This window comes from Auxenochlorella protothecoides (assembly GCF_000733215.1).
Source record: "Auxenochlorella protothecoides strain 0710 unplaced genomic scaffold scaffold122, whole genome shotgun sequence".
Classification (NCBI taxonomy): domain Eukaryota; kingdom Viridiplantae; phylum Chlorophyta; class Trebouxiophyceae; order Chlorellales; family Chlorellaceae; genus Auxenochlorella; species Auxenochlorella protothecoides.
Genome location: NW_011934146.1, coordinates 278,573 through 303,473, shown reverse-complemented (window position 1 = coordinate 303,473; position 24,901 = coordinate 278,573). Strand labels below are relative to the sequence as shown.

At 64.4% G+C, this 24,901-nt stretch overlaps 11 protein-coding genes across 11 annotated transcripts; 6 read left to right on the top strand and 5 right to left on the bottom strand.

The window, feature by feature from the left end:
- Positions 1-4,137: 4,137 nt before the first annotated feature.
- On the bottom strand, positions 4,138-4,651 carry F751_1096 (DNA-directed RNA polymerase I subunit RPA12; the record flags this gene model as incomplete). The annotated part of the gene is made up of 2 exons (XM_011397968.1): positions 4,138-4,412; positions 4,531-4,651. The coding sequence occupies 2 exons, from the start codon at positions 4,649-4,651 to the stop codon at positions 4,138-4,140; spliced, it is 396 nt and encodes a 131-aa protein (XP_011396270.1).
- Positions 4,652-5,148: 497 nt separating this feature from the next.
- On the top strand, positions 5,149-6,168 carry F751_1095 (Putative low molecular weight protein-tyrosine-phosphatase; the record flags this gene model as incomplete). Its single annotated transcript, XM_011397967.1, has 2 exons — positions 5,149-5,180; positions 5,628-6,168. The coding sequence occupies 2 exons, from the start codon at positions 5,149-5,151 to the stop codon at positions 6,166-6,168; spliced, it is 573 nt and encodes a 190-aa protein (XP_011396269.1).
- A 122-nt stretch (positions 6,169-6,290) lies between these two features.
- F751_1094 (Hexaprenyldihydroxybenzoate methyltransferase, mitochondrial) lies at positions 6,291-7,670 on the bottom strand (the record flags this gene model as incomplete). Its single annotated transcript, XM_011397966.1, has 4 exons — positions 6,291-6,520; positions 6,807-6,980; positions 7,175-7,419; positions 7,642-7,670. The coding sequence occupies 4 exons, from the start codon at positions 7,668-7,670 to the stop codon at positions 6,291-6,293; spliced, it is 678 nt and encodes a 225-aa protein (XP_011396268.1).
- F751_1093 (hypothetical protein) lies at positions 7,657-7,845 on the top strand (the record flags this gene model as incomplete). Its single annotated transcript, XM_011397965.1, has 1 exon — positions 7,657-7,845. One exon carries the CDS (start codon positions 7,657-7,659, stop codon positions 7,843-7,845), a length of 189 nt encoding a protein of 62 aa, XP_011396267.1.
- Positions 7,846-8,835: 990 nt separating this feature from the next.
- On the top strand, positions 8,836-10,824 carry F751_1092 (hypothetical protein; the record flags this gene model as incomplete). The annotated part of the gene is made up of 6 exons (XM_011397964.1): positions 8,836-9,291; positions 9,534-9,729; positions 9,908-10,038; positions 10,232-10,312; positions 10,482-10,622; positions 10,741-10,824. The coding sequence occupies 6 exons, from the start codon at positions 8,836-8,838 to the stop codon at positions 10,822-10,824; spliced, it is 1,089 nt and encodes a 362-aa protein (XP_011396266.1).
- Positions 10,825-11,086: 262 nt separating this feature from the next.
- Positions 11,087-15,026, bottom strand: F751_1091 (Exocyst complex component 5; the record flags this gene model as incomplete). The annotated part of the gene is made up of 10 exons (XM_011397963.1): positions 11,087-11,416; positions 11,580-12,140; positions 12,432-12,620; positions 12,807-13,001; positions 13,152-13,404; positions 13,562-13,689; positions 13,837-13,920; positions 14,061-14,195; positions 14,350-14,560; positions 14,953-15,026. 10 exons carry the CDS (start codon positions 15,024-15,026, stop codon positions 11,087-11,089), a joined length of 2,160 nt encoding a protein of 719 aa, XP_011396265.1.
- Positions 15,027-15,194: 168 nt separating this feature from the next.
- On the top strand, positions 15,195-18,118 carry F751_1090 (putative protein arginine N-methyltransferase 3; the record flags this gene model as incomplete). Its single annotated transcript, XM_011397962.1, has 8 exons — positions 15,195-15,365; positions 15,477-15,914; positions 16,097-16,232; positions 16,461-16,619; positions 16,857-17,057; positions 17,236-17,385; positions 17,623-17,755; positions 17,914-18,118. 8 exons carry the CDS (start codon positions 15,195-15,197, stop codon positions 18,116-18,118), a joined length of 1,593 nt encoding a protein of 530 aa, XP_011396264.1.
- Positions 18,119-18,513: 395 nt separating this feature from the next.
- F751_1089 (hypothetical protein) lies at positions 18,514-18,723 on the top strand (the record flags this gene model as incomplete). The annotated part of the gene is made up of 1 exon (XM_011397961.1): positions 18,514-18,723. The coding sequence occupies one exon, from the start codon at positions 18,514-18,516 to the stop codon at positions 18,721-18,723; it is 210 nt and encodes a 69-aa protein (XP_011396263.1).
- Positions 18,724-20,602: 1,879 nt separating this feature from the next.
- F751_1088 (Protein MPE1) lies at positions 20,603-22,328 on the bottom strand (the record flags this gene model as incomplete). Its single annotated transcript, XM_011397960.1, has 4 exons — positions 20,603-20,619; positions 20,781-21,337; positions 21,671-21,690; positions 21,879-22,328. The coding sequence occupies 4 exons, from the start codon at positions 22,326-22,328 to the stop codon at positions 20,603-20,605; spliced, it is 1,044 nt and encodes a 347-aa protein (XP_011396262.1).
- Positions 22,329-22,851: 523 nt separating this feature from the next.
- Positions 22,852-24,748, top strand: F751_1086 (Pescadillo-like protein; the record flags this gene model as incomplete). The annotated part of the gene is made up of 4 exons (XM_011397958.1): positions 22,852-22,869; positions 23,001-23,234; positions 23,328-23,663; positions 23,897-24,748. The coding sequence occupies 4 exons, from the start codon at positions 22,852-22,854 to the stop codon at positions 24,746-24,748; spliced, it is 1,440 nt and encodes a 479-aa protein (XP_011396260.1).
- F751_1087 (hypothetical protein) lies at positions 24,439-24,627 on the bottom strand (the record flags this gene model as incomplete). Its single annotated transcript, XM_011397959.1, has 1 exon — positions 24,439-24,627. The coding sequence occupies one exon, from the start codon at positions 24,625-24,627 to the stop codon at positions 24,439-24,441; it is 189 nt and encodes a 62-aa protein (XP_011396261.1).
- Positions 24,749-24,901: the final 153 nt, after the last annotated feature.

Below are 24,901 nucleotides of genomic sequence, written 5' to 3'. Positions count from 1 at the left end.
CCCCTTTTCCTCCTCCGAATGTTCCAACCCCGCCTCCAACACCAAGGTTCCAGGCCCTCCCTCCCCAACCTCCGACGGCACAGGGCCTGCCCGAGGGAGGGCTGCGACGCATCATCCTAACGGCTTCTGGCGGTGCCTTCCGCGACCTCCCCGTCTCGGAGCTGCCCAAGGTGACGGTGGCCGATGCCCTTAAGCACCCTAACTGGGCCATGGGCAAGAAGATCACCATCGACTCCGGTGAGGAGGGACGGGCTAGAATTAAATTGCTTATCCATCATTCTTGGGATGGGGGATTCCTCATGTGCCTCAGCAGGAGTTCAAGCAACTGGAGCTGGGTGCTGCCCTGTGGCTCAGTGTGACGCATGTGCATTTTCTCGTATCTCATTGTAAGCTAGACCATGGCTCGTTGCCATAATTCTCCGAAAACTTACCCCCTGTTTCTTCCCTGTCGACCCAGCCACGCTGATGAACAAGGGACTGGAGGTGATCGAGGCGCACTACCTTTTCGGCGCGTCCTACGACAACATCGACATCGTCATCCACCCCCAGAGCATCGTGCACAGCATGATCGAGACCCAGGACTCCTCGGTGCTGGCTCAGCTGGGCTGGCCTGACATGCGGCTCCCCATCCTCTACACCATGTCCTGGCCGGAGCGAGTGCCCTGCTCCGAGGTCACCTGGCCACGCCTGGACTTTGTCAAGGCCGGGAACCTGACCTTCAGGTGTGGGTGGGGTTGGGGGGGGAAGGGATACATGGGCTGGGTCCATCTGCCTGTTGGACCCTTGTGATCCCTGCAGGAGCGCTACCTTGCGATGCTCAGTCCCTAAGCTGCCCTGTGGTAACATTCCTCAGGATCTTGGCTTACCCCTGCGAGCCAAGCTCGCCTCGCCCCGCAGACCCCTCTTTCCCATTCCTATTCATATACACAGGCAACCCGACCATGCCAAGTACCCCGCCATGGAGCTGGCCTACTCAGCGGGGCGGGCGGGCGGCACCATGACGGGAGTGATGTCCGCCGCGAATGAGGCGGCCGTCGAGCTGTTCCTGGAGGAGGCCATTGGGTACCTGGACATCGTGCCAGTGGTGGAGGCAGCGTGCGAAGCACACAGGTGCGCTTGCTTGCGTGGCATTGGGGAGTATATGAGGGGGGGGGAGGCTGTCAAGAAAGAATCCCAGGATCTCGAGCCCTGCAGCACTGCTGATGGCCGGATTGCTTCTGCCACACCACATCTGCTTGAATGGGAGCCTGATGCCCCCTCTTCACATTTTCACAGGGTGGAGCTGGTGGAGCGACCCAGTCTGGAGGAGATCGTGCATTACGACCAGTGGGCCCGCCGGCATGTGCGAGAGTCGGTCGCCAAGCGTGCTCCTGCCGCCGTGCCTGCCCTCTAGTGAGAACAATGTTGTACACTGAGCCACCTATGAGCAAGCATCATCCTCCCCGATGTCCGAGGGTGTGTTGTGCCACCGTGACTGTGTGATGAGCATCTGAAGGATCTTTCCAGCCAGAGCGAGGAGATTGTACGGCTCGAATGTGAATCAAGTCGTGCCTGTCCTTACATCCCTTCACAGTTCCCCCTCAGTACACCACTGGGTCACCCAAAGGTTCCTGGAAGATGTGAGGCATGCGTGCGAGTTAGCACCCTCGCCTGCCACCACAGATCGGACGGGAGCTCGAGTGGTGCGTGGGAGCGCAACCCACCTCCTTGATGCACCGCATCGAGCCCCTGCTCAACAATGACAAGTACGAAAAGGTAGCCGATCTCGATCGAGGTGAGCTCCGTGCGGGTGGCAGCGGTCGATCGGATGCCGGAAGGTCAGACCCCTGCCAGGGCTCGGTCCACTCGAAGCCCTCATTTCCTGCCATCCCACCAGCCCCACCCGCGCCCCTGCACAGGTGCATTCGGTTGGGTGCAGCACGCCCGCAACCGCTTCACAGGTGGGAGATCTGCAGGGCGGGCTGTGTAGGGGGTGGGACCAGCGGTAGTGTCAGCAGTGTCCAAGGGCATTGTCCTAGGTACGGCCAGTGCCGAGCTCCACCGGCTGCCCACCTGGCCCAGCATCCCTGGCAACAACCCCAATCATCGCTGCTTGCACAGGGGAGGATGTGGCCATCAAGTTCCTGCAGCTGGGCTCCCGCTTCCACAAGCGCTTTGTGGAGCGCGAGATCATCAACCACCGCCTCCTCTCCCACCCGCACATCGTGGCGTTCAAGGAGGTATTTGTGACCCCCCAGGTGCGCTGGAGGATGACGTAACTGGTCAACGAGACTCCACTTGCCCTCGCGATGTTGCAGCGTGGGCTGCATCGCGTTGGAAGCCGCCGAGAAGTGGGCTGGTGCAGGTACCAGCGCATCGCGCTGACCCCCTCGACGTCACCTCCCCTGTGCAACCCTGCACAATCCCTCCACCTGGACACCCTCTTTTAACTATCCCCAGTATCTCGCCATCGTGATGGAGTTTGTTGGGGGCGGCAACCTGCAGCAGTATGTGGAACGAGCTGGCACGCTTCCCGAGTGGCTCGCGCGCTGCTTCTTCCAGCAGCTCATCCTGGCGCTCAACTACTGCCACCAGCACCTGAACATCGCGCACCGCGACATCAAGCTGGTCAACATCCTGCTGAATACCAAGTACCAGATACCCATCCTCAAAATCTGCGACTTTGGCTACTCTAAGAACATCGTGACGGGGTCGGTGCCCAAGACGCGCGTCGGCACCGCCGCCTACATCAGCCCCGAGGTGGCCAAGAGCCACGGCGTCACAGCTTACGACACGGGTAGGGGGTTAGGATGGGTAAATGTGACGATGCGGGAAGGTGATTGAGGGCTCTGCTGGGGGAGGGGGGGTGGGGTGGGGTGCAGCCATGCGCGCGTGTTGTGGGCTGCTTCTTTTTGAGGAGACATGCGCGTCGGATACACGAGCATGGACCCTGCCTGCCGTGCTACGCACCACGGAGGGATGATACAATTGTGAGGTGTTGGGTCCATGACGACATCACCTGACCCATGCCTCTCCACCACCTTCCCCAAATAATAAAGAAAAAGCGGATGTGTGGAGTTGCGGGGTAACGCTGTACTGCATGCTGGCGGGGCGATACCCCTTCACCGACGCCGACCACCAAGTCAGGTGTGTTTAGTGAGGGGGTTCACTGCAGGACCGGGCTGTGTCTCGTGAGTGCCAGGGACTTTAGGTCCATGGGCCAGTGGGGGGGAGTGTAGTGTGGAGTGGAGAGAACAGCTGGCAGGCAGCTGTGAGGATCTGGTGGCAGTGCGCCGAGGCAGCCTGGCGCTCCCTTGAGCTGCTGATGAGTGCCGGGCCCTGGCGCACCTGCAATCTACTCTGGCTTGCCCCCGTCCCATGCCCTTTCGTCCGCTCCCTCATCCCATCTCGGCACGCATCCACACATATATACACCAGACACCTCCTACCCCCTTCCCCCTACAAACAATGGCAGGCTGCGGCACATCCAGGACCTGACCTCGCATGACGTGGCGGCAGCCATGGCCGCGCTGCCCCCGGTCTCGCCCGAGTGCCTGGCCCTGCTGCACCGAATACTGGTCATTGACAGCGGGGCGCGTGCCTCCTTCTCCGACATCATGGCCGACCCCTGGTTCCGCCTCTTCCTGCCCAACCTGGGGGAGATGGGTTCGGCGGTGGCGGAGGAGGTGCAGAGCGAGGCGGAGGTGCTGGAGCGGCTGGCAGAGGCGGCGGTGCACTCGGACGAGCGCGCGCGGGAGGAGGCGCTGAGCGACGAGGCCATCGCGCGGGGCATCGAGGACGTGTTCCTGGAGGTGGACCCCTCCCAGGCCCTGTCCATGGACCTTAGCTTCCAGCGATAGGCTTGAAAGGGTGGAGGTGAAGGCGGGCGCAGAGGGTTGGCGGCCAGTGCAGATGGGTGTCAAGAGTGTGCGGCATGAGATGCTGAATGGACTCCAGTTGACGAGAACACCACTGTGGGCTGCGCCACGATGCATGCCTGCCGCCCCTCCATGCCTCCCCCTCCATGGCAAGGGTCGGCTTGTGACACGACGAATAAGTAGGCTGCACTCGGAGCGAGCAAGGCAAGGACTTGAGGACAGACAGGCAGCCACCCAAATGAGGGGCAGCATATATACTGTTGCACATCATGCACGCTCTCTAGTTATTTGTGCTATGCTTGTGGCCGCACTCAGTGCACTCGTAGAACACGGTCTGGCCCTCGTCTGCGGAGCGCAGCTGCAGCGTGTAGAACTCCATGCCCTGCGCCCCGCAGTCAGGGCACACCTCGTCCACTGTGGCGCGCGTGCGGCCGTGCAGCAGCTCGTCCTCCTCCTTCTTCACCGACTCGGGGCGGACCAGCATCTCCAGCCCAAACCGGCGAGCAAAGTCCACCATGTCGGTCGTCTGGGTCACCTTCACTTGGCCCTCCAGCTCTGTGGAGGGAAGGGAGGGGGGTTGCAAAAGGAGGTAAAGAATGATGAGTGTGCAGAAGAGACGACCCACAGTCTGCATCAAAGCAAGCAGCTCTGCAGAAACACCCCCAATGCTCACCGTGGAGCTGCCGGGTGTAGCCAGACAGCTTGGAGCTGGCTATGTTCTTCAGCGGGTCAAAAACCAGCATGGAACCGGTGTAGGGGCAGAACAGCAGTCCTGAAGAGGACGCCGTCTGCATGCTGGGCTTACTGTGGCAAGGTGCGACGAGGGGCCTGAACTACGAGTAAACAACCGCGGTTACACCCTCCACTCGAAATTTCTTTCGTGGTATTGATAATACGTCTCGTCTGGTGTGTACTCCGCTCAACCAACGCCCTGCGACTTCACCGAAGAGACTCGAGCAAGCAATTGCATGAATTCGGCATTGAGAGCGGCGCGCGCGCGCAAAATCAGTCAGATCATGAGGACCTCTTTACTTTCATTACCGGGGCCACGAGTGACTCATTGCAGGATTTCGGTAACATCGGCACTCACATTCTTTCTCCTCTCGCAATCCAGGCATCTGAGGGTTGACTTGGCATGGTGAGCAACGGATTGTGGGGTGATGATCACGGATTATCACGTACATATGTGCATCAGATTGGTCCGCACCCAACATGTGAATTAACCCATGCTTATCGCCGATCAGGGTGCCAACAGTCATTGTAATGCCACTAATTTAGAATTTGCCTGTTTATGCTCCGATTCGAGGCGACTGGGAGCTCAAGGTGTCCCTTGGATCAACGTGCAGGTGGTGGCCAGTCTGGGAGGGTCCTGCCGCCTTGCCCGTGTAGGGCCTGTCATGGCACAGACTCACCCGCGCCCCAGTACAGTGGGTGGAGGGCTGCGTCATTCGGCAGTCGTGCACGCAGCTGCAGGGGCAGCTGCGGGCAATTCTGCCACCCGCAAGATTCTTTTCGTCTGTCTTGGGAACATCTGCCGAAGGTAATCTTGAGGGGCCCTGGTGCGGGCCAGCAGCGGACTTTGCAGGGCCTCTCCATTCGATATTCCTGCGGTCAAGGGGTCGGTGCCCACAGACGGTACACAAGGCCCTCATGTGGGTACTCTCCAGCATGCGGATGCATTGTGCCCACGAGCACTGACCTGCTTCATCTGCCATCATCACCCTGCCCACCCTCCCCCCTACCTCCCTCCCCATTCCTTCCCAAGTGCAGTCCGACCGCCGAGGCGGTATTCAGGGCCGAGGTGGAGCGGGCGGGCCTGAGCGAGCACTACTTCATCGACTCCTGCGGCACCGGGGGCGGCAGCGAGGACTGGTACCGCAAGGGCGGCTTCAACTACAACCTGGGCAACCCCTCCGACGAGCGCACGGCCCGCGCGGCCAAGCGCAGGGGCTACTACCTGACCTCCATCTCCCGGCCCCTGGCGCCGGAGGACCTGGTGGACAGCGCGCTGATCCTGGTGATGGAGCGCAGGAACGAGCTGGCGGTGCTGGAGGCCGCAGAGCACTGGCGCAGCGAGGGCCTGCTCAGCGTCGCCGCCCTGCCCCGCATCGAGAACCTGCCGCGCTACCTGCGCTCCGCCCGCTTCGGGGGCCTGGACACCATCCCCGACCCCTACTTTGGCGGCCCAGATGGGTTTGAGACCGTGCTGGACCTGGTGGAGGAGGCCTGCGTCAACCTGCTGACCGACCTGGAGGCCCAGCGTATGGGTTCTGAGAGCGGGGCCGGGGAGGCCCAGGAGCAGCAGGCCTGATGGCTGGCCTGGCATTCTTTGAAACATTGTTGATGACGCGTGCCATGGTTGGGAATCATGATGCAAGATGTATACGCACACGCTCCACTGCAACCCCCCAGGAGGCTCTGCACACCCCCCGGTCACTGTTCGGGGGGAGGGTACTCCGCCGGCTCCTCGGCCAGGGGTGCGTTCGCCGCCGCCCTCGTGAAGCAGGCAGCGTAGTTGATGGAGGTGTTGGTGCCCAGGGACCAGGTGCCGGTGACCGGGTTGAACTCCATGCCGGCCAGCTGCCAGAGGTGGAAAGGGGTGTGTGCTCTGAACAGCTGGGTGAGCTCCGTGGGGGTCAGGAACTTGCTCCAGTGGTGGGTGCCTGTGGAGTGGGAGGGGTGGTGGGTGGCGGGAGGGAAGAACTTGAGTGGACGAGGGTGACCAGGCACAGAGCCATGGTCGCTGTGATACTGTGCACACACACGTTGGATGGGAGGCAAGGTGCTGAAGCATGCATCCTGCCACAGGGAGGGGGTGAGTCGGCGTACTCCGAAGCAGGAGCAGCGGTGAACACGCCAGCCAGCACATCCAAGCCCCGACCTTCCCTTCACGCACCCTGCCAGCATCCACCAAAACATTCCTCCCCTCCCACCCTCTCAGCGCCTCACCCTTGGGCACCCAGCGCAGAACGTACTCTGCCCCCACGATGGCAGCCATGTAGGAGGCGGGGGTGCGATTCAGGGTGGTGACCAGGACGGGGGCCTGAAGGCGCGCGCACTCTGCCAGGCTGGACACAAAGGTCGGCAGGGAACGCACGTGCTCGATGACCTCGCTGGCAATGACTGGAGTATGGGGGGGACGTGGGAGACAGTGAGGGATGGGATGTGCGGGCGAGTGGGTGATGTGCTGCAGCAGTTACAGGGCAGTGCATCAGCCCGATGTGTGCACATCCGCAGAACCCCGGCCATGTCACCAAGGCACCTGCACACCCCTCCCTTCCTCGAGTGGACATCCTCCCTGGATGCAGCAGCCTCACCGACGTCAAACTTGTTCCCCGCAGCCGCCAGGTCCTCAAGGGTCGTCGCGCGGTAGCTGCAGAGGCTGGCCAGCCGGGGGTCGGCCTGGGCATGGGCCCGAGCCGCCGCCAGCCCCTCCTCGTTCACGTCTATGCCCAGCACTGCCGCCCCGCGCTTGGCCAGCGACTCTGCCAGGATGCCGCCGCCGCACCCGACGTCCAAAATGTCCAGGCCGCGGAGCGGCGCAGGCAGCGATGCATCCAGCCTGCAGGGACGCGCGAGGCATGGGTGTGTAGCTGAGTCAGCAGAGAGGCGCGAGTAGGATGTGCAGCAGGCACCTTGCTCAGGCGAGGGCGCCCTGCTTCCAAGTGTGTAGCCAGGCAAGGAGGGGCTGGGCACACACTGCAAGCAGAATGACGGAATGGGTTTGCCCCTGGCAACCTCATATCACCCCCCGCGCCGTAAAACCAATCGCCCCTCCACCCACCCCAGGTGATCGCAGATGGACTGGACCATGAACTCCACGCGTGTGGGGTTTAGGTGGTGGAGGGGCTTGAAGGGGCCAAGGGGGTCCCACCACTTTCCTGCCAACTCCCTGAACTTGGCAGCCTCCCGGGCGTTCACGGTGCTGGGACCATGCACTGAATTCGATGCGGGTTGGGGTCGGGGAGTGCTGCTGGCTGTACTCTGAAAGGAGGTGCTGGCTGCTGCGTGGGATGCCAGCCTGTGTGGTGGGAAGAGGTAGGTGTGGCTGGGCCACAGTTCCACGCTTCACGGCCGATGCACATGACTGTGCGAGCTTCAGACTTCATATCGATAGCTCGAGATGTCTCACCTGATGGCCTCGTTGGAGGCAGGATCAACAAGTTGATCCAACGCAGGCCAGGGCGACATTGACGTCCAGCTCCCCCATACACGCAGGGAAGTCGAACACCGACCAAACATGCTGAGGTCAACTGCAATACCAGTTGTTGAAGATAAATGAATGTTATTGAGAGTGTAGAAGAACTCAGCAGCGGTCGCTCAGGAGACCAAAAGCATCTGATCAGTCTTGCGTGCTCGCATCTCCGCAACCCCCCGCCACCGGGTGTGGGTCCATCAGAGCGCCATGTCGATAGCCGTGGTGAATGGACGCATATGAAAGGGCTCTTTCGAGTACATCAACGTATATTATCTGGGCATAAACAATCTACTTCTGCTGCCCTGGTCGGATAGACTCGGCCCAGAGTGAGAGGGAGGAGGCGATGGCACGGTCCCGTTCCAGGAGCCCGGATCGCAGGCGTCGGGGCCGCAGCAGGAGCAGGGAACGGAGGTAAGGTGTCGTTGATGAAGAACATGCGTGGCTATACGACTCGCATGCGGCCTCTCTTTCCCGCTGGGCTCTGCCCAACCCCTCACTCACCCACCCCGATCCCTCCTGCCCCCGCCCAGGCGGAGCAGCAGCCGTGACTATGAGCGCCGCAGCCGGTTCCTGGTCACCGACACGGACCAGGCCAGCTTCGCGGCCCAGATGCAGCAGCAGCAGTTGGCCGCCCAGCAGCAGGCCGCACTGCAGAAGCAGATTCTGGCGCAGCAGATGCTGGCGGGCGGTGGCGCTGCGGGGCTGGCCGCCGCGGCCGGCGCCGCGGCCGGCGGCCTCACCGACAAGCGCCAGCGCGAGGTCTACATCGGCAACCTGGCCATGGGCCAGGTCACGGCCGACATGCTGCGCGAGTTCTTCAACCAGGCGTTCTCCCACCTGACCCCAGACCCCGTCAACGCGCCCCCCGTCACCCGCTCTGCCATGGAGGGGCCCTCCCGCTACGCCTTTGTGGAGTTCCGCACCGAGGAGATGACGCTGGTGGCGCTGAGCATGGACAAGGTGGTGGAGCTGTGCGGACGCCCGCTCACCATCGGCCGTCCCAAGGGCTGGACGCCGCCGCTGCCCAGCGCGGCGCCCGCCGCTGCAGCAGCCGCGGGTCCCACTGCACCAGCGGCGGCCCCGGAGCAGACTTTGCTGCTCAGCAATGCGCTTCCGGTGAGCGGGGTGCGGCAGGCAGAGGATCGAGCGGTGCTGGCGGCTGAAGTGAGGGAGGAGGCGGAGCGGCACGGCCGCGTCGAGGAGGTGGCTGTGCCGGCGCCGCCCACGAGCATCCAGGTGCGCTTTCTATTGTATGGTGGGTGTATGGATTGGGGTTCCGTCATAGAAATGCACTCGGGCGGGGCGGCATGATCATGGGCGAGGATAATGAACTTGGGGATGGGAAGAGCGTGAGGGCGGCCTAGCGTGATCCCCTTGTCATCTGGACTGCCCTGGAGAGGGTGTGCTTGGTTCTTTTCAATGCCCAGCACACTCCCTGCGCCCCCGCCCCCCAACACCCCAGCTCCCCACCTGTGCAGGATGCCATGCCGGCGCGGGTGTACATCCGGTATGCGACCCCGGAAGACGCCAAGGCGGCGGTGGCCATCTTCAATAAACGCACGCTGGATGGGAACGTCATCAAGGCAGTCCTCGTGCCAGACGAGGAGTGGCAAGACTCGCGCGCCGGGCAGTGGGTCACGCGGCACAGCAGCATCGCCGGCATCCCACTTCCTGGTGCGAGGGAAGGACGGGGTTTTATCGCTGGAAACTCTGGCCAAGACTTTTGTATGTACATGTGGGGGCAAAGGTGGCTACTTCTGGGAGGCTGTGCATGGGCAGAGATCGTATTTCGTGGGCGTCCAGAAACTTACCTGACAACCCTTCCCTCTCCCCTGGCTGCATTTCTCGCCAGGCCTGTACACCAAGACACCCCTGCCCGCCGGGATCACGGGGCTGGCAGCCCTCAACTCCGCGCTCTCCGCTCTGGTCCAGACGAATCCGGGAATCGCGACGGTGCTCACCGCCGGGATCAACGCTGAGGAGGTTGGGGAGGGGGAAAAAGGGGTTGGTGGGAGTTGGGCCTGTCTGTGAGGAGGCATTGTGTTGGCACAGTTGATTTTGATTTTAACATGGACACAGCGAGCATTTCCAATGCATGCACCCCCCCTCGGGACTAAGATACTCCAGTTCCTCTTTCTATTAGCCCTACCAACACCCCTCACAACCACATGACTAGGTACCGCTGGAGGAGGGGTACGTCAAGGTCAGGAACCTGACGCCCACCGTGACCAAGAAAGACATCCTTGACTTCTTTGTGGTGAGCTCCCTGGGGTTCAAGCCTCCTGGGTGTGTTGCTGATCGCGTGGCAATGGCCCAGCAGCACGTGTGAGAAGCAGCCGTTGCTCGTGCAACAGACCCACATGTTTGTCCGAGTTTAATCCAGTGCCGGTGCTCACCCCCATCCGTTCATGTCCCTCTGTGCGCAGGGCTGCGGAGTGCAGGCCGAGTCGGATGTGACGCTGGTGTACAGCGCCGACGGCACCTCCCTGGGCGAGGCCTTTGTGCACTTCTCGGGCCCGCAGGCGCGGCTCAGGCTGGGCCTCTCCCGCGACGCCACAGTCATGCCCGTGCGTGGGATGTCGGAGAGGGTAGGCTGTCGCATGTGCATGTCGCGGCACCAAGAAGTGCCTTGATTCAGCCTGACCTCGCCACAGCGTGTCCTCCCTTCCTCGCATCGCCATGCAGGCAACGGCGCGGCCGGTGGAGGTGCTGACGGCGGTGGGCGAGGATCTCCAGCGACGAATCATGTCGGGCTGCAGGCTGGAGTAGGGGCGGCGGGGAGGAAGGTAGTCATCCAGCCGGCGAGCTCCTGGCTGCGCTGGCTGGGCACATGCACTGTGCCTGAGCGGGCGGCCCCAACACCCTGCTCCCTCATGCCTTTGCATGCCAGACCTTGCTGCTGCATCTGCCGCGCATCTCAAGCTGCACTCTGCTGTCACCCAGGAGAAGGGATGCGTGGTCGTACAAGGGAGCGCAAGCCTGGGGTCCCGGTGCAGGCCATGACAACCCCTCTCAAGCAAGCTTCCCGCCCTCAGCGCCGCTGGTCGTCTGGGAAGAGGGCGGCCAGCCTCTTGCCGCGCGCGCCGGCCTCGCCCCAGTCCGCCCGCAGCGCGATGACCTGGCGGGCACGCTGCGCGGTGAGGCCCAGCGTGCTGCCCACCAGGCCCGGCAGCGCCTCGGGCGCCACCACCAGCAGGCCCGCCTCCGCCTCCATCTCAGCCAGCTGGCGCGCTGCGGGGCCGTCGGCGCGCGCAGCGCGCCGATACTCCTGCAGGTCGCGCCGCCAGCACAGCGCGCCCAGCGGGCAGAAGCGCTGGCGCGCCATGTGCCGCCGCAGCGCATCCACCAGCCGCAGGCCCACCTGAAATGTTTGTGGGAGGGAGGCAGGGTAGGCGGTCGGGGTCTGCACAGGGCGTTCTCGTGGGAGCTGCCACCGGGGGCCTGACGCTTGGGAATCATGCCATTGTACCAGCAACAACACACCCATCGTCCGTCCCTCAAGTGCTCCAGCATCTCATGCCCACCTCCGCCTGCATGGACTCGCGGTTGGGGCCGTGCAGGCATTGCTCGGCCAGGAGCATGAGCTCCTCCAGCGTCGCGCAGGCCTGCGCGCAGGCCGGCGTGGGGCGCTCCCCTGGCCCCTCCCCCGGCACGGCGTCGGCGTCGGAGGGGCGGAAGTCGGCGGGCAGCTGGCACTCCGCCAGCCGCGCCTCCAGCCCGGCCAGCTCGGCGGCCAGCGCGGCGTCGAGCGCCGCCAGCGCCTCGGCGTCCAGCTCGGCGCGCAGCGCCTCCAGCCCCGCGGCCGCCGTGCGCGCGTCGGCGGGGGCAGGGAGCAAGGCCGGGGCCACGCGCGCCCCGTGGTGCGCCAGCAGCAGCTCCAGCGCGGCGCCCAGCGTGCCCAGCGCGCCCAGCACCTCGCACATCCCGGCGCTGGCCGCCAGCCCGGCGGCCAGCAGGGCGCGGGCCTGCCGCAGCAGGCAGGGCGGGCCCTCTGGGGCGGCCAGGTCGGCGGCGGTGCCGTGCAGGGTCCGCACCGTGGCAGTCAGGCCGGCGCCCAGCCCCAGCGTCGTCGCGCGCTCCAGCGCCTGCAGAAAGAAGGTGGGGAGGGCCCCCGGGTTTACGACGATGTTTTCGGAAGGCATGGGGAGAAGGAGGTGTGATGGTGCTGCCCTCAGGGACTGGCGCCCACTGGACGCTGTTGAAAGGATCGCATACCAAGACAGGCAAGGGCAGTGGACAACGCGGGCTGGCGTTGGCAGCGGGCTCGCGCCCTGAGGCATCCTATCATGCCACTGTTGCCCCCCAGTCGCTGCAATCGCAGGTCGACGCATCAAACAACGCCTCTCACAAACCAGAAACCCATGCCAGCCCCTGACCTCCGTGTGAGCGGCCAGCAGCTCCATGAAGGACGGCAGCGAGAGTGGGTTGCCAGGCGCCCTTTCTTCCTCCTCCCGGAAGCGTGTCTCTAGCCACTCCAGTTCCTCCTCCACATAATTTGCCAGGTGCTGGGCCGTGGCAGCATCCGCCAGCTCGTTCATCAGGGCGCTCTCTCCACCCATCACCTCCTGCATCGGTGTTGGGGAGGGGTGCATGCGCTGGCGATGGGAGGGGGATCCTGTGGATTGCAGCGCAACAGGCGGGGGAGACATTCCCCTCCATGTCTTGCCTGCCAGAGCCTTGTACGCATGTCCCCACCCTCAGCATTTGCCCCAGACCGCATTGCCGTGCTTTTCATCACACACCACGCCAACCTGGGCGTCGCTGGCCAGGCCCCGGGTCATGGCCACCGCCTCCGCCAGCTGGCGAAGGTGGGCGCGCAGGTCGGAGGCTGAGGGGGGATCGGGCACTCCCCGCCAGCTCAGCGCCTGGTCGACGGCGAACTGAACACGCTGCTCAAAAACCCGCGTGACCAGGGCAGCCAGTGCCGCCGTGGGCTGGGTGAAGACCTGTGTGAGGTTGAAGGGGGGTGGGTCGGGGAGTCGTGCCCTGGTGACTGCAGGTGGGCAGCCTGGCAGGCACAACACAGCAGTGGCCGGCGATGGGGTCCACATCATCTTGCAGGTACCCACCAACCCCACCCAGCATCACAAGCTGACCTGTTCTGCTACCACCGCCTCGTTCATGATGTTCTGGAGCAGGGTCTTGTAGAGGAGCCTCAGGCTGCGCAGCGGGGAGGCGTCCCCAGGACTCCCAGGCGGCGGTGGGTTTCCGGCGTCGAGTGGGCCCCGGCCCATCAGCCCCTGCTCCGGCTCGGTGAAGATGGGGCGGGTGGAGATGTATCGCTGGATGAGCAGCCTCTCGCCCGACCCCGAGGGGTCGCCCTTCTTCCCAGCCCCGGCCGCCATGATGCTGAGCTCAGATAGAGTGTGGGGACAGAGTGGGAAGCTGGTGTTTGGGCAGAGGAGGTTTGCGAGTTACGAAACTCAGCGCGTGTGACACACTCACAATCCAGTGCGACTCCCTCAAGGGACTGCTACACCCATAGTCCACCCCCATAGCCCCTCACCGTGCGCAGGCCGCCATGGCGGGGAAGTCAGATCGGGCCAGGGCGGCGTCAAACCTGGACACCACCCGATTGTCCAGGGCATTGCAGTACTCCTCCAGCCTCACCAATGCAGCATTGATGCTGCCAAGCTGAATCGAAGGGAAGAGGGATGACGCCGTGGGTGGAAGTGCAAGGAGCTGTGTACAGAGTCAAGAAGCTGGGTCATCCGCCCCGTGCAAGCATGCAGGGATGCCATGAATGCCATCAGCATGAGGCCCAATGCCCATTCCACACACTGGGGCGCTCTGCTTGAGGGTGTGGGAGCTGCGCATGGCCTCCACGACCTCCCGGGACACTGCCAGCAGGGCAGTTGCTGTGGCCTGCCAGAGATACAGGAGAAGGGCGGAGAAGGTGTGAGGGCATCTGAATGAATGACCAGGTGTAGTCTTGAGTCCCTTCTCCTCTGTGGACTATTACTGCAGCTACAGCCCTCAGCCCCCCCTTCCACCCTCAGCCTCACCGCCGCCTCCCCGGCTCGTGCATCGTCGTGGAAGAGGGCTGGCAGGGCAGACAGGCTGGGCGCGTGAGCAAAGGTGAGCAGGTGGTTGAGCTGGCGGATTGCAGCCGACGCGCGCTGCTTCTCCAGGAGCGCCGTCTGCGGGAGTGGAAGGGGGCTCGTTGCATCGTGATCAGCGCATGCATCTCAGGGCTGCCTGCGCCAGCTCCACATGTCATCTGATACTTCCTGCTGCCGCTGCAGGCTCTGCGTATGTTGCAGAGCCATGACTGCACCGCACATGCACACGCACCTTCAACCGATTTCCATGCCGGGTGGCTGCCTGAGTCAGGGTGGCAGTCTTGGCCTCCACGTCCCGGAACAGGCCCTGGGCTTCCGAGTGACCACGCTCCACCGTCTGCAGCGACGCAAGTAGCAGCCCCTGCCTCTCACTGGTATCTTGTTCCAAGCGCTCGCAGACTGTGTTCGCTGCCTTCTGAATCTCTCCCAGCCGCCTCTGCACTCTGGGCTCATAGAGAGAATGGGGTGGACTAGAGATCAGACGGACTCTCAAGCCTCTTGAACACAGACTCTGAGCGTTCCAGAGTGGATATACTCGGAATATGGGCAGGGATGCAAGCATGATCCATTCTTGCTCGTCGATCCGGCACAGGAGAGGGCCTCACCCTGCAAGATGACTGTGTATCGACTGCAGGGCCTCGACAGGAAGGGGTCGGCCAGTCTCCCCATTCCATTGGCCCAGGGCCGTCTGAAAGATCTCATCGGTATCAAAGCTGGGGTCTTTCAAGGACTTCAAGGTGAGATTCGATAGTGTTGGATCGGGCGCACTCATTGTGGTCGTCGCGCTCCAGTGCCAAGTGATCTGCCCGAGTTACAGGCAAGCACAGAGCCCGACTCGAAAGTCGGCGCATATTCTTCCCATTTCTTCATCACGTACAAGGGCTTCGCGCGGCTAGACACGAAGATCATTCGTGGGTGCGGTGTTCTGGTTCCCCGATGCGTTCAAGCTGGGCGCGACCGGCCACAATTCGCGCGCGCCTGACGAGTTTCACGAGAGTCGCGGCCAGTTCCCGATTACGCATGCATGCATGTCCCAAGCATCATTATAAGCGAAAATAATAGGGCTTAAACATAGCAATGAGCGTCTCAGAAGCGAGTGATGGGCCTGAGGAGTGGAGCGACTGGGAGGAGTCGGAGGAGGGACCTGTGAAGAGCTTGTTCTCGGACACCTGGCTGCCCACGGTGGAGGAGGTCATCAAGCACGACTCAGAGGTCCACGGATTCGACCTGAGCCTGTTCAGGAAGCAGGTGCGAGGGGTGTGTAGCGCATTTGTATGGGGGCCAGTGGCTAGCACTCTTGCCCTCTACCTAGCACCCAGGCCGCCGCGCATGAGACGCACACAAAGTCCGAGCTTGCAGGAGAATCTGGATACGTATGGCACCCTGCAGCTCATAAACTACATCAGAGGTTGTGCGGGGGAGGGTGCCGAAGCAGTGCTTCCCACTCTGGCCACACGTCCCTGGGCAGACGACGCTTTCTTCCTGCCCACGCTGGCTGGCGATGGAATGCTGAGCCATGACTGGGACGAGGAGGGTGCCTGGAGCGCTTCCCCTGCAGAAGCCAGCGGCTGCGGCGCCAACGCCTGCCAAGCCCAGGAAGAAAATGCGGTGGCCATGCGGGCGGCCGTGCTGGCCCTGCAGGCCGCACTCCTCGACGAGCCCTCCACCCCTGTGCCTTCCACGGCAGCTCAGGGGAAGACCCAATCTGGTGGCCCCCCGGCCTCTGCCCGAGTCGATGCGGCATACTTCGAGTCCTACAGCTTCTTTGACATCCATCGCGACATGCTGAGTGATAAGGTAGGGTGGGCGCTGCGATGACTTGGGCCTGGCGGAGATCGAGACAGGCACGCGCTGCCTAGCCTGCCGTTTGGAGTGTGGCTCTCCAGAGTGCCCTTGACCCTCACCAAACAATGTAAGACGACCTCCAATCTCTTGGCAGCTTCAAACCCTCTTCAATCCCCGCCCTCAATCGGCTGCAGGCCCGTACGGAAGCCTACCAGGCCGCGCTCGAGCAGAACCCACAGCTCATGCAGGGCGCTCGCGTGCTGGACGTCGGTTGCGGAACGGGCATCCTCTCCATGTTTGCCGCCCGTGCAGGAGCCTCTAGGGTCGTAGGTGAGGGGCCTTTGAGCTTGTGTGTCGGGGGCTGTTGGAGCTGTGGCCAGGAAGGGGGAGCTCGTCTTGTTTCAGCCAGAAACATGCTTCTCCTGGCAATGCTGGGGAGAAGTCCACCAAATGGGGCACCTCCCACCCACCCAAATCCTCATCAGAGCTCTGCCAGTTCCTCCAAAGGAGGAGGCCTGCCAGTTTACATCTTAACTAAACCCCCCTACACCTATTCAGGAGTGGATGGGAGTTCTCGAATTGCAGAGGTGGCCCGCCAGAATGTGCTGGCCAACGGGCTGGGCGACCGGGTCAGCATTGTTTCTGGCAGGGTTGAGGCCGTCGAGGAGCTGGATGTCCCCGGCAGCAAGGTCGATGTCCTCGTCAGCGAATGGATGGGTGAGGGCCTACCTTGGGGGGGGCGCAGTCTGGGCGGGGCTGGGCAGCATGCAGTTTCTTTCACACTGCGCCTGGTCGAGTGAAACCCAGGAGTGGAGAGCCGATGTACTTTGACCCCATGCTGGGACAAAGGGTGTTGAATCCCCCTGGCCAATGTTTGCTGCATGTGCAATCCTGCCAATGGTGTTTTGGCATTCTGTGCCTAGAGTCCGCCCAATACCCACACCTGTCTCACAGGCTATGCCCTCCTGTTCGAGTCCATGCTGGACTCGGTCCTGGCGGCCCGCGATCGCTTCCTCGTCCCCGGCGGCGCCATCCTGCCCGACCAGGCCTCGATCTATGTGGCCGGGGGCGGTCCGGCGGCCGGAGGGCTTTCCTTCTGGGACGAAGTCTATGGCTTCAGCATGGCCCCGGTGAAGGGGACGCTGCAGGCTGCAGGTGGGGTCGGATCGGAAGCCGGTGGGAAAGTGGCATTGGGGTGCTGGCTCGGGGACCTCCCTCATGGCTTGTAAACCATGATGGGGCGCAGTGTGCTGCAACCGAGCCACTCTGGCATGCGCGGGTTGCGCCGTACAGCCATTGACGACGTGCATCCCCCTGCCCACTCCCTGCCCAGCCGAGAGGGAGGCGCTAGTGAGGCTGGTGAGGGCAGAGGACCTGGTGACTGAGCCTCAGAACCTGCACACCTTTGACCTGGCGACCATGTCGTGCGCGGATCAGGACTTCAGCGCCACCTTCCAGCTGCGTCCCCGACCTGGGTCCGCGGGTGCGCAGGGGTTGCATGGGCAGTGCCCGCCCTCCTGGGCTATGATTTTGGGAGGGTCTAGGGACGGGCATTGGCATCGGGGACTGCAGCTGGGACGCGGGGGGAGTGGATGGGATGGGCAGGTGCCGGCTTCCCTTCCCGTGTGGGATCCGCGCCAAGTGCCATCTGGGTACCTTGAGACTGGCAGAAGGAAGCTCGGTGCCCACTGAGAGAACCCTGGCCCCGCACTCCCCACAGGAGCCTGCCACGCCATCGTCGTGTGGTTTGACACCGCCTTCTCCTTGCGCTTCTGCAAGGACCGACCTGTAGTGCTGGACACCTCCCCCACCGGGCAGCCGACGCACTGGGCCCAGACCATCCTGGTGCTCAGGTGCCATGGGAAGGAAGACATGGAGAGAACATGAGGGAGGGGCATGTCGCTGCCCACTCCCCAGGCTGGACAATGCATTACTTGGCAAAGAGGGAACCTGGCATCCTACCTCGTGGACCTCGCAGGGCCGACTCCCTCCCTCCTCTCCTTCCACCCAGGGAAGCGCTGGTGCTGGACGCTGCCACCGGTCAGAGCGTGTGCGGCCGGCTCAGCTTCAATCGCAACAAGGCCAAGCACAGGAGCCTGGACATCACGCTGCAGGTGGCGGCCATGCGGGTGGGGCAAGAAAGCACAGAGGACGTGCTGGCATCGTCGGCTGCCCAGGCCCAGCTCTTCACCATGGGCGTGAGCTCCGGGGACTGACATGGCGGGAGTCGTGCCAGCCATGCTGTTATTGCTGAATCAGAGGGCGCGCAAAATGGCGTGACCAGCAGCCAGGTTGGGCATGCGCGGACCACGCGACGGCAGAATGCAGAGTGGACTTGCTGGTTTGTCAGCTTTCCATGGGGGATCTCTGATGGCACCAGGCATTCACTGTCCCTGGCACACTGCCAAGGAATGCTAGAACCTGAAATGACCTTGCACTGTTTCTCAACCAACTTGAGTGCTGCTGGGCACACTCAAGGAGCACCCGAACCCTCTAAACCCAAGAGCACATCTGATAGACATAGGCTCTGCCTTACAAGGACCCTTCTGCCAAACGTATCGCGAGCACGCACTTGCACTGACTCTGCCTCAGGTTCACCATCAGGAGGTACATGCGTGAGCGCCTTGGCAGGGCGACAACAAACCTCACAGGAAGCATACGAAAAGCCACTCAGGCCTGGCGGCTGCTGCTCCTCCGCCGCTCAGGCCTGTCCCGGCTGCGCTTCCCATCATCCCTCCTGTGCCGATGCTTGTGGCTCTTCTCCTTCTTGGAGTGCTCCTTCCTGCAGCATGTGTTGCGGGAGGTGGGGGTGCCACGGTGATGAGGTGCAGGGCGGAGTTCACCCAGGTAGACTGAACGACGCCATCCGAGGTTCAAAGTGCTTCCCCGGAGCTGGCGGCGTCAATTCCCCAGCCTGAGCGGCCAGAGGCCCATGCCAGCATCTCAACTATGAACCCTGATCAACAGGCTCACCGCTCCCTTGACGAGTGCGGCCGGGGGTTGACCTCACGGGGCTCAGGGGCCGGTGCCGCCTTATGCATCGTGGGGTCCTGCTCCGCCCTCTCAGCCCCTCGTGACGGCTCCTCGTGACGGCTCCTCCCGCTTGGTGCCCCCTCCCTCTCGGTCGCGGCTGGGGCGTCCGCCGCTCCTGCATCCTCACGGACATCCCGTCGCTCCTCCGGCTGCCACACGATGGGCTGGCGCTCTCTGCGGACAGGCGCAGCAGGCTCGGGCGGCATATGCTCACGCGATCCCCGGTCCCGACCACGTTCCACGTCCTCGTCGCTGCGGCGCCTCTTGGTCCGAGACTCCTCCTCCACCACCGCCCTCGGCCCACCCTCCTTCCGCCTTTTCTCCCCAGACGGCTCCCTCCCGACCTCGCTCGCGTCCTCTGGGCGCCGCACGACAAACTCGCCCCAACCCAGGTCGTCGCCACCGTCCCCTCTCGGCTGCTCCCGCCCTGCATCGTCGGCCCTGCGCAGCCTGCCCGCTTCGCGCCGTCCACTCCTCTCCGAGACCCTGTTGCGGCCCGCTCCCAGACTCTCAGCCTCTGCGCCATGGGCCGGTGAGGGCAGCGGGGGCAGCTGGGCGGGCGCCGCCTCCGCCGAGGGCAGCGAGGGGTCCGGCCCCTTGGTTGACGTCTCCGGGCCATTGCGCTGTGAGGAATCGGCCTTCACCTCTCTCGTGCTGTGTCGGGACGTCCTTGCGTCCTCGTCCTTGGTCCTCCGACGCGGAGTCTGGCCGGCCAGGTCCCTGGCATCGCGCCGTGACGACTCAGTCCCATCGATTTTCGCCCGCCGCCGCAGGACATCCTCCTCGTCCCTGGCCTTGCGCCTCGACCCCTCGCTGTCCCTGTCGTTTCTGTGGCGGCCAGGCGATGACGGCCGGAGAGGCACTTCACCTCTCCCCTCGGCGGCCTGTGGGAGGGGTGGCAGTGGGCGATCGAGGTGTGAGGCGAGTGGCTCTGAAACGACATGCGGGCTGCACCTTCCATCAACATCCTAGCCCAGGCTTGAGAGGGCCCAGGCCAGGGCAGGGCAGGCCCAGCTGCGGCCATACTGCGGCGGGCATGCGTGAGGCACTGCGCAATTTGAAGGAGACCCCCAAGAACACCAGCCCAGGCAGACGCACCCTGTGGGTTCGGGAGGTGGACCGCGAGCGAGCTCGCCGGCTGGTGCTGCGGCGACGCTCAGACTCCGGGCGCGCCAGATCAGGACGCACGTCAGCCTCCTGCCTGCGCTCCCGCTCAGGACGCACGTCAGCCTCCTGCCTGCGCTCCCGCTCAGGACGCACGTCAGCCTCCTGCCTGCGCTCCCGCCCAGTCGCCTCTCGCGACCTCTCCCGCTCCCTCCTGCTGTCTTCACGTGGCCGCGATCGCTCCCGCTCCCTCCTGCTGTCTTCACGTGGCAGCGATCGCTCCCGCTCCCTCCTCCCCTTGGGGCTGAAGGCCCGACGGGGGGGCGGGGAGACCTGCCAGGGTGGCAAGGCACCTCGGCTTGAACGGTCGCCCCCTGTCCTCTCCCGACTGCGGCTCCGAGCGCGGTCTGGCAGCTGGACGGTGCGCGCCTTTCGGCGCAGGGGTGCCATGTTGTAACGTTCCCGGTACTCGTCCTGCATCCGCTCAAAGTCTGCAAGGAGGGCGGCAAGTCGAGACAGGGTGGGTGGGTGGGAGTGGGCTTTGAGGGGATGGATTACTCATGTCACCCAGTGAAGACCCCTGGCGAGGGAATATTCCTGGAAGGGAGTCCGTGTGCCACAGCCGCCCCATGCGCGGATCTTCCATCATCAGGGGCAGTCCAGCCAGACTCCAAGCACAGAACCCCCCCCCTTATTTGCCCAGCTGCGGCAGGCCCCCATGCCAGCCACCACCAGCCCAACCTCTGCGAAGGAGGGGTGTCCGCCTGTCAAAGGCGCGGCGCAGAAATTCCGGAGGCCCGCGCGGTGTGGCGGCCCCCGCCAGGAAGGCGTCGAAGAACGAGGGCTCCGCCGCGCTGGTCTCGGGCCCCTTGCCTGCCGCGGGCGGCGGGGAGGCAGGCGGCGGCGGCTGCGCTGGCGGCGGCGGCTGCGCCCCCATCAGGGCCGGCAGCGGCGGCTGCGCGGCCGGGGGCGGGGATCCCGGGGGCGGAGGGGGCTTGGACCCCGACGCCGGCAGCGCCGGTTGCACGGACGGCGCCAGCTCCTCGCCGACGCCCAGCGCTAGCAGGTCTGCGCCGGGCTCCGTCGCGGTGGGCAAGCCCAGCACCTCCCGCGCAAAAGCGTCCTCGTTGGGCACCAGCGTCCCCGTGGCGCCGTTGGGCAGCACCAGGCTGCCTTCCTCCCTTTCCTCCAGCCGCGTGAGGGGGATGCCGATGGGCGGGCGCACCCGCTTGCGGTCGAATGCCGGGTCGCCCTGGGTGGGGCAGTTCTGCACCCAGTGGGCCCCGGCCACCTCACACCTGCAGCAATAGGGGGGGAGGAAAGTCCACACATCTGAGCAGAGCAGGCAAGGGGAAGCAGGTTTGAGGGGGGCATTTCGGGTAACTAAGAGCCCCTGGAAGGGCAAGCCAGAACACGGAGGCAGGAAATTGCAAGGGTATTTGTGCGGGAGATGCCCTGTATCCCATGGCTCCTGGAAGACAGGCTCATGGGTGCATCTGCTTTTATTCACCAGTGCTGGAGGGCCCCTGTTGCTGTGGACAGTTTCCTGCCCGGCTTGAGCACGGGGTCTGGTGTCGCGTCAAACTTCCCGGCAGACTTTGGGGACAGGTGCTCCATACATCCACCCGCACCGCAATCGACCCCAGTGGAACTGGCATACAGCAGGAGGTGCGCGAGGATGCAGGCAGGGGGGTGGACAGGAAAATTGCCATCACACATCAGGGGAACTGCACACCGCTCCGCGACCTCGTATCCCCACCTCGGGCAGCGGTACTCCAGCGGCACGGATCCACGCCCGCCCCGCCCGCGCCCTCTGCCGCGCGCGGCGCCCTGCCGGACCTCACGCTGCCAGGTGGCGGCTGTGCCGGCCAGCAGGCTCTGCAGTGCGGCCTCCTCCTCGCCATTACCAGTGGGAGGGACGTCGGAGTACAGGTCCCCGCCAAACTCATCCGCGGCCCCGTCGGCGTCGACGGCGTGGTCGGTGGGCAGGGACTGCCCAGCGACAGGGGTGGACGCTGGCGCTGTGGCGGCGCTCAACGGCTTGAAGCTGGTGATGGGGGCCCGCTTCACCAGCACCAGTGAGGAGCGGGGGATGAGTTTCGCCTCGTCCGTCAGCTCCTCGGAGGTGCTCGAATCGTAGAGGGTGAGCTCCTGGGCGCCCTCCGGGCCCAAGCCGCGCTTGACAGCGATCAGGCGCTTGATGTCCCCCACCTGGATGACGGAGCCATCGAAACTCACGGAGTCCTGCTGCAAGGCATTCTTGAACCTGAAGTTGATTACACTCGTCATTCAGTTCCAGGGGGCACGGCGTGCTCGGCTAGCCAGGGACACACGGCGGGAGTTGCTGCGCCACCTCCGCTCCCCAGCTACCCTCGGCTCCCGCTCCCGCAGGCTCCCGCTCCAAGAAACACGCTTGAAGGTGCCAGATGTCAGAGCTTGATCCCTAGAAGAGTGTGGGAACTCCGTTGTGCGGCAGGTAATCTTGACGGGGGTTCAGGGAGGAGAAATCAGGGTTTGTTAAACCCTCGTGCGATCTTCCGTTAGCTGATTCTGCATGTTCGCGCCCTGGGGTGCGCAGTGGGGACTGGGGGAGGATACTGCCGCTGCCTTCAGCCACTTGCTGAGGTTCAGCACGCATGCTATATGTAAATTGGATCTTCGATGCATAATTAAGCGCCTTCGACAATACGAGAGGAGTTCCAAGCAGGAACCTGTCCCGGCGCCGGCGCGCCCCCCCGACCCACGAGTGGCTTCTCTGCGCGACAGCCCCTACACTCGCCCTGTGCGTCGTTGATTTCATAAACCGAGCACCATGTTGATCCAAAAGAAGGTGCGAAGGGCGTTGGTTCTGCATTGGGGTGCTGGGCTGCCGCATGCTCCATTGCCCCACCCGCCAGTGTCCAGCACTCCGTTCTAGCCGAGTCACCGACCTTTCCGCCCCCCTCCACCCATCCATCCCAGGGCAACACCGGGTCCTCGGCCCAGTTCATGACCCGCAACCAGGCCCTGAAGAAGCTGCAGCTGAAGCTGGGCGAATTCCGGCGCCTGTGCATCCTCAAGGGCGTGCACCCACGGGAGCCACGGCGCAAGACCCAGGGCGCGCACAAGACCTACTACCACGCCAAGGACATCGCCTTCCTCCTGCACGAGCCCCTGCTGGCCAAGATGCGCGAGCTGCACGCGTACGAGAAGAAGGTGCGGCGCGCGCACGCAAAGAAGAACGCCGCGGCTGCGGCGCGCCTGGCCGCCCGCCGCCCGCGCTACGCACTGGACCACCTGGTCCGGGAGCGCTACCCCTCCTTCGTGGACGCGCTGCGCGACCTGGACGACCCGCTGACCATGGCCCACCTGTTCGCAGTGTTGCCCGCCGAGGGCGGCGCCGGCATCCCCGCCCGCGTCGTGCGCGTCGCGCGCCAGCTGGCGCTGGAGTGGCAGGCCTGGGTGGTGCGTGCGCACGCCCTGCGCCGTGTCTTCGTCTCGGTCAAGGGCTTCTACCTGCAGGCCGAGGTGCAGGGCCAGGCGGTGACCTGGCTGGTGCCGCACAGCCTGTCCCAGGTGCTGCCGCAGGATGTGGACTACCGCGTCATGCTCACCTTCCTGGAGTTCTACCAGACCCTCCTACAGGTTTGATTCTGGGCGGTGGGGTGGGGTGGGGTGGGGTGGGAAATTGTGGGCTGGAGGGCTGGTGGAAGTCCCGTTTGTTGGGCAAGTCGAGGGATCAAGTGAGGGGCATGGCATGACGACTTCAAAGGCTTTTTTTTGAGGAACCCTGCCCCACTTCGCGCGCCCTGCGCATCCCTCGATCCCCTCCTCCACCTCTGACGCCCCACCTCCCCCACCAATCATCGCAACCCCAGTTTGTGAACTTCCGGCTGTACCACCTGCTGGGCCTGCGCTACCCGCCCCTGCTGGACCCGGAGCTGGAGGAAGGCGCGGCGGAGCTGGAGGCGGTCATGCGCGACCTGGCCTCCGCGGCGGGGCGGCGGCTGGAGGACACCCATGCCGAGGCGGAGCCCGAGCGGCGCGAGGAGGCGGCCGCCGACGCGGCCGTGCAGCGCCGGCTGACGGAGCGCGTGCGCCAGCTTGAGGCGGAGGTGGCGGGCGGCGTGGGCGCGGGCGGTCTCGCCGCGCCGGCCAGCGAGGACGGCGGCGAGGCTGAGGGCGAGGTCGGGAGCGAGGGCGAGGAGTTTGACATCGACTCTGGCGAGGAGGAGGAGGGGGCTGGCGACAAGGTGGCCGGGGACGGGGAGGAGGAGGAAGACGCCAGCGCCTCCGACCCGGAGAGCGAGGACCTTGAGGGAGGCAGCGAGAGCGGCGAGGAGGAGGAAGAGAGTGTGGACGAGGGCGACTCTGACGGGGGAGCCGACGCAGGATCTGCAGACGAGGCCCTGGCCGGCTCCTATGCCCCCGGCCTGCTGGTGGACCCCGACGACGAGGCGGCGGTGTGCGCCACGCTCTTCCGTGGCCTGGTCTTCTTCCTGGGGCGGGAGGTCCCGCGTGAGCTGCTCCTGCTCACCATCCGGTCGGCGGGGGGCGAGGCCACCTGGGACGGGCCGGGGGCCACGATGGCGGAGGGCGACGAGCGCATCACTCACCAGGTCGTGGACCGCCCGCGCCAGGGCCACCGCCACCTCACCCGCGCCTACGTCCAGCCGCAGTGGGTGTGGGACTCGCTGAACGCGCGTGTGCACGCGCCGGTGGAGCGCTAGCCCCCGGCCTGGCCCCGCCCCCGCACCTCTCCCCATTCGTGGACGCGGAGGAGGAGGGGTACGTGCCCGAGTACGGGCGCACGCTGCGCGCGCTGCGCGAGGCCACCGTGGCCGCGCAGCGCCGCGCCCTGGGCGCCGGCTTCGTCGCCGACC